Source organism: Otolemur garnettii, unplaced genomic scaffold, assembly GCF_000181295.1.
Source record: "Otolemur garnettii isolate 467f Iridium unplaced genomic scaffold, OtoGar3 scaffold00002, whole genome shotgun sequence".
Classification (NCBI taxonomy): Eukaryota; Metazoa; Chordata; class Mammalia; order Primates; family Galagidae; genus Otolemur; species Otolemur garnettii.
Window position 1 is genome coordinate 23,874,391 of NW_003852397.1, and position 6,663 is coordinate 23,881,053.

General features: G+C 37.0%; 1 protein-coding gene across 2 annotated transcripts in view; it reads left to right on the forward strand.

Moving 5' to 3' along the window:
• The window catches only part of LAMA2 (laminin subunit alpha 2), a 614,120-nt gene that overhangs the window by 445,361 nt on the left and 162,096 nt on the right, over window positions 1–6,663 (forward strand). For both annotated transcript variants that reach the window (XM_003781659.1, XM_003781660.1), the window contains exon 32: window positions 3,405–3,598. In XM_003781659.1, coding sequence (XP_003781707.1) covers window positions 3,405–3,598 — 194 coding nt within the window. The remainder of the gene's footprint in view (window positions 1–3,404; window positions 3,599–6,663) is intronic.

The window sequence follows — 6,663 nt, forward strand, 5'->3', positions numbered from 1 at the left end:
AACCACTCACACATCACTGTTATGGGTACTATGGCAGTGCCCCAGCAAGGGTATAAATAACTCAGAGTACAAATGGCAACAGGTGTTTTTCATTGGTACAAGTCAAATAATAAATTGTCTTTTATTCAGTTTTCTTTTCCAACAGGCAAACACTATTATTTAAATGTTTCCTCTTTCCATATTTCTTACAAAATCTCATAGTGCACATATATAGCTATTAAATTGCATTCTAAATATAGCACAAATGGGAAATTAAGGAATACAATTCCACACTGACCATCTAGTAAGGTGGTAATTTATGTCTTCCAGATATGTATTTTCTATAAGATCAATATCCTGGATATTCAACCTTGTCACCGTCCCTTTTAGTACATTTTAGATATTGTCTCTAACATAACAGAGAGTGACTCGTTTTAACTATTAACGGTAGACATACATGGTTATCTTAGCATAATTGACAGTAGTATGAAAATGTTTGAGATCTGTGGACTTAGCTTAATTCCAACAATTTAGCTGGGTCCCGTTTTTCTCATTTATAAACTCAGGAATAACGGATGGGCACCTGCTTTACACTAATATTGTGACAATAAGTGTGTGAAGGACACTGTTGGTGACCTGCCAAGGCACCTTCACAGGGGTCTTCTCTCCAGCAGGAGAGGCAAAAAGCCTGGAATTTAACCCACCATTCTTCAGAGCTTTGTAGCCAATGCCTACCTGGCGTGAGAGTACAAACGTCCAGCTCTTTTGCATCAAAGTACAAGAAATTTTGACTTGATATTTATGCCTCAGAGCTCTCTATAGAGTCAGCGTAAGACCAGGACATCATCTGAAATCACACCCTTTCTTAGAGTCTTTCTTTTCTATATTCTGCTTTGCCCCATTCCTTTGCGAGATTATTCTAGTAACATCTTAAATTGTGAATTTCTTTGCAAACATAAACTAATGTTAACTAACATTTATCATTACCCACTTAAGAAGCTTCTATATAACCAGCAATGACTGTATTAATAATGGCAATAAGTCACTAAATAATTAGACTGAGGTTTGTAAATTCCAATGCAGTTGCTATATGTGTATAAAATATATTTCCAAATGAATCTGTGTGTGGTAACTCTAAACACAGCGCTTGCACATATATAACAATGCATTCACAATTTTCATGCCAAGGAGAAATTGACAGCAATTAAATAACTCAAAGCAATATAAAATGCAAAAATATTTCCATTAGTTGTGAAGATGTATACATCACTCGGATGTAAGTGCAGTTATAGATTTTATAGGTATACATTCTTTTAATGGCCACCAGTATGCTTTGGTATTCATACTTAGACTAATATTAATTTCACGACCTTTAAACAACAATGGGATGGTGACTTAAAGCATCCCTGGACACCAAGGGGATTATCTGCTGTGAGTTATTAAAAAAATATTTTCTAGCGTAGCTACATTTATAAATTGGAGTTGCCACTATCTACAACAGCATGTGTATGGAAAAGACTGGAGGGCGCACTGAGGTGACAGTTACTGTCTCAAAGCAGAGTGATTACAGAAAATTTATTTTTTAATATATTCTATGTTTAATCAATAAAAGCCGACAGTTCATACAGTGTATAGATGCGCACGGTCTTACGCGATCAAATGTGTTACGGTTTGAAGGGTTATTTCCAGTTCTCAAATGTTGTTAAAGCTTCACATTCATCATCTTCAACCCATAAATGATCCGGTTATATGTCCCTGAAAAATTGCTTTTATTCCGCTAAATGAAACCAAAGATCCTGGTTAAATTTTTATTGTAACTTTCCAAATAAATTTGTTCCACTGCCAAGAGCTTCTTAAATCATTTAAATCATCTTTAGACCTGCCCAACCTCATCAGCTTAGGTCTAAAACGGCTCCAATATCTTGAGTGTCCCCGTAATGTATAAAGCTCTCTCCTACTGTATGTTCATTACTTCTGCCATAAACTCTTTGAGCATTTAATCAGTCTGACCCTGCTTCCAATATAGTTACTCACCTGAACATATTAAAAAGCAATTTAAGTGGACTTATTTAAATGATAGCTTTATCGAGCATTTGTAATCTTACGTTGAGAAGAAAATAAAAAACATGAAAGTGTAAAAATCCTAGTGTTACAAGTAGTTTTCCTGGTGCTTGCCTTTTCTAACCAGCCCAGGATGAATTAGCTTTCACAGCCATGCAAAGGGTCACAGTCTTAGGCTGCTAAAGATGGTGTATCATTATCTTGCCAGTCCTTACAACTTTTGTCCCCAGCCCCCTACTCTATCTCTCAACTTCCCTCCATACTTGCCAATTTGACTAAAATTCTAACTGTTGTTTGTATTGACGCTGAGGGTATCTATAATTTGTTATCCAATCTGACATTCTAATGAGGGCAGGAAGTATGTTTAATAATTAAACCAAAACAACAGGGAATCTGGGATTGTTTTAAGCAACCTAGAACCTAGGGCCCTGCTAGCATCTTATAAAGTTACCAGACGCCCAGTATGATAACCCCAGTGGAATGTGCTTAGGTAAATGGAGGTGAGGCGGGGCAGAAGAGTCGACGCCTTTGAGTTCATCCCGTTAGACCTCCTTCCTAATTTTTCAAATCAATGTAATCTATTTTCTTTGTATATCTTTAATCCTCTTCCACAGACACACGTCTCCATCTTGAAGAAGATGTGGTCAGGATGTGGTGGACAAGGTTAAATAGAAAATCTCCGTCGTTTGTCACCACTTACCTGACCTCTTTTTCTTCATTAGTAAAAATCCCAGGGTTATATTATGTGGTTATTTTGATTTATAAGATGCAGGAATATAGAAAAGCCCGGGGATCAATCTATAAATTGTATTCTTCTCTAATTATAAAGGAGAACTTAAAAAACTGATCATCTAGAAGCAGTGGGCAAACTACCAGGCCAAATTTGGCCCGTTGCCTGATTTTGGATGGCACTAAAGCTAGGAACTATTGTTGCAGGTAAATATTTGTCATAAATTTGGTGATAGGAAGCACTAAATTTGAACCCCAGTTAAGTAAAATCTGATACTTCAAAAAGGGATCTGAGTCTTCCCATTAGTAGGTTGGTATTACAAAATAATTTCTTTTCAACGATGAATGTATTGTTATTATTATGTTTTGAATATATGCTTTTTGTTGTTCAACAACAACAACAAAACCTTGGAAAGGTTATTTCTCTCTCACTGCATAATCTTGATTTTGCCTCATGGCCTGCAACGCCTAATATTTACTATCTGACACTTGACAGGGAAAATTTGTTGACTCCTAATCTGTAGACTGTTGATATCAATTTTGTTTCACTCACAACAAAACAAAACAAACACACACACCCCTTGGGGACGTGACTTGCCATTGACCACCTTTCCTGTCTCCCTGTCTAAATGCAGGTGTGCCCCTGGCTATACTGGCAGTCCAAGCAGCCCGGGTGGCTCCTGCCAAGAATGTGAGTGTGACCCATATGGCTCACTGCCTGTGCCCTGTGACCCTGTCACAGGACTCTGCACGTGCCGACCCGGAGCCACGGGAAAGAAGTGTGATGGCTGCAAGCACTGGCATGCACGCGAGGGCAGAGAGTGTGTCTGTACGTATGCTAACTTGGCTAGGAGTTTGGGGGTCTGGGCTCCATTTCTGTCTCACTTCCAGTGAGAAAGGCTGACTTTTTTTTTTGGCACTAGCTGGTTCTTCTCTTCATTCTCTCTGACACTATCTATCCACCTTCTGCTCTTCACCTACTGTTTTTATCTCCAACATGCTCAGCCAAGAACAGCTGAGAAAATCCTCAGCCTGCTTTAAGTCACCGCAGTGAGGACCCGCACCAGCACTCCCGGAGGCATACTCTATTTTATGTACTTTATTTGTCCATCTTAGGGTTGCAGTTTTGCCTCAAGCTGGCATTGCCTTTGTGACAGATTCAAGATCCTGGTGTGCTAAAATTTTCAGAATATTCCTGAGTTTGTAACCAGCTGGACCGACACTTTAAGCCTTGTATTACCACTGAGTTTGCTTTTCCCAGATTACACAGACATCCCGAGGTAAACTGCTTTGGAAGTTTCTCTTGCCCTGCATAAAACCTGGAAGCTGTAACAATGAACTCAAGCGCTTTTACTCGCAGACAGTAAATGGAGAGCAGTTTGCACCCCCAAGCTCTTTCTCGTTCCCCGGTCCCCCCCTTTTTGGTATGAATTCTGGATTCAGTAGTGCCATCTTGACAGTGCATGGAAAATTGGAAGTTAAATATAGTTCTTGGATCTTACATAAATTCCAACAGAAAATAAGTTATTTATAATTTTTTAAGGAAGGAGTGTTGTGCTACAGAATTCTTTTTCTTAAAGAAATTTATTTCAGCGCCTTTTATTTCAACATCTACCTATTTTAATGTATTTATGCATGCCAATGTTTCTTGTTTTAACATCTTGTGTGTATATCTTAATAGCATGTTAACTAAAAACATTTTCGTTTGCATTCTAGTTTTGTAAGAGTTACTTAAAGACGCTAAGGCTGAATTTTAAGATATGTCAAAGAGTTAAGGCTGGGTGTGTTTGGGAAGATAAGGTTTTAAATCATTTTTTCTTTGTATTTCAAACATTTTCTTTCTTTCTTTCTTTTTTTTTTTTTTTTTTTTGGATGAGTCCCACTTTGAAAATACTTTTATTTTTAAAAGTAAATATGAAGGGACACAAGAGGAGAGAGAGTCAATGTACTATCATATACATTTATATTTTCATGTTTAGTTATTGGTATTTAGATACTCTTCCCAAGTATAATGACATATTTCAACAACAGTTAACGAAATGAGCTACCCAATATTTCATAATATCATTTTCAAGTTAAATTATTAGCACGGATATGATTAACTAGATAATATGTAGATATTCCTTCTGTCAACCCTAATCTAAATAGTCCTTGAATTATAAATCATCAATTTTATTAATTTTCCATAAGTAAAGTTGAAATAAAAAGATCATGTTTAAGACCAAGCAATAGAACATTAAAATCTGAGAAAGATAAAATAACGGAATTATTTTCTGAATATTTCTTATAAAGGGAATTGGCATTCTGCCTGTCAACAACACCAGCTTTAAGTTTTTATTTTTCCTGATGATCAATAATACTTTACTTACATTTTCAATAAGTTTATCAAAAGAAAACTTACATGTTCTTATCCCTATCACAACAATGGAATTCGAGTCTCCATGAGACCCATGTGATACTAACAACATGGCCGATCCTCTGTTACAATGTGAGGCCAGTTTTCTTGTTTGCATTATTCTTGGCCCAAAAGGAAATGGCTGTGCAGCCGCCAGTTCACGTCTGTGTCTGGAAATGTTTATATGCTTCTGGAGTATTAAATAATAGAACGTATCCAGCTACAGAAACATGATTAAATTATGGGGTTGCTTTTGATACTAGGCCCTTGTCCTAAAGTGTTTATAATGATTGGATAATTATGTGTATAGATTTTCCTTATGCTGCTCTTAAGCCTTAGTGATTTTCACTTCTTGGAAAGTTTTCTCTTCATCCTTCATTACGTTAACTCTAGGAATTGTTACACAGAGTATCTTTAGATTTTTCTTCTCTTCTTTTAAAATTTCTCTGCTTATGGAAAAATATACCATGGTTCTTTGATGTTGCTTTTTCCCAGCTTCTACTCCTGGTTTGTTTTTGTTTTTGTTTTTGTTGTTGGGGATTCAGAGGGTACCGAGAACCAGGTTGCACTGATTACGTTTGCTAGGTAAAGTCCCTCTTATAATTGTGTCCGACATCCCAGAGGTGGGTCACACACGGTGACCCCCCACCTCCCTCCCTTTTTCCCTCCCTTCCTTCCCCCATTCCCCACCACCACCACGTTCTTGGTCATCAATTTTCCTCATATCAGGATTGAGTACATTGGATTCTTGCTTATCTATTCTTGTGATGCTTTACTAAGAAGAATGTGTTTCAACTCCATCCAGGTTAATACAAAAGATGTAAATCAGTTAACAAAAACAAGTCACAGGCGAGGACACACCTCTCTGACTTAGTGGTAATTCTTTTAAAAATATATTTGTGTATCCATAACTAAATCAGAGCAAAATGGATTCTCCTGGCAAGTTCGATTTGTGGGACTAATTTCATCACATGAGATCGTGGTGGACTTGAGTGAGAGGAAGGGAGGTAGCCCTTCACAGCAAGAGCCTATGTATGTAGTAAGAGAAATGTCTGTGCTGCTGGTTGTTAAGATGGTGCTGACTGCAGAAAATAAGGTTTCCTCTGTTAGAACAAGTAAGCACTCAGATAGTTTAGCAACGTGTACTGTGCAAGAGTTAATTTTTCCTCTCTGTAGTTAATGCTCTAGGAAACACAATTTTAATCAGCTCCCCTCATGGATTGGTGTATTTTTTAAATGCATAGTCACTGACCTAGCCATGATCATTGCATTATCATAGGTATACTGCAATTGGTTGAAAGAGTCTTTATATACACTATGAATTTAGATTAATCTGCTATTGAATGAAGGTTATAAAATTCTGCTGGAGAGATCAGGCAACATAAAGCAAATATAGGAAGCATGAGCGTGTTTCCCTTGACCACCAAAATTCTTTTTTTTTCTTTTTCTTTCTTTCTTTTTTTTTCTTTTTCTTCTTTTTTTTTTTTTTTTTTTTTTTT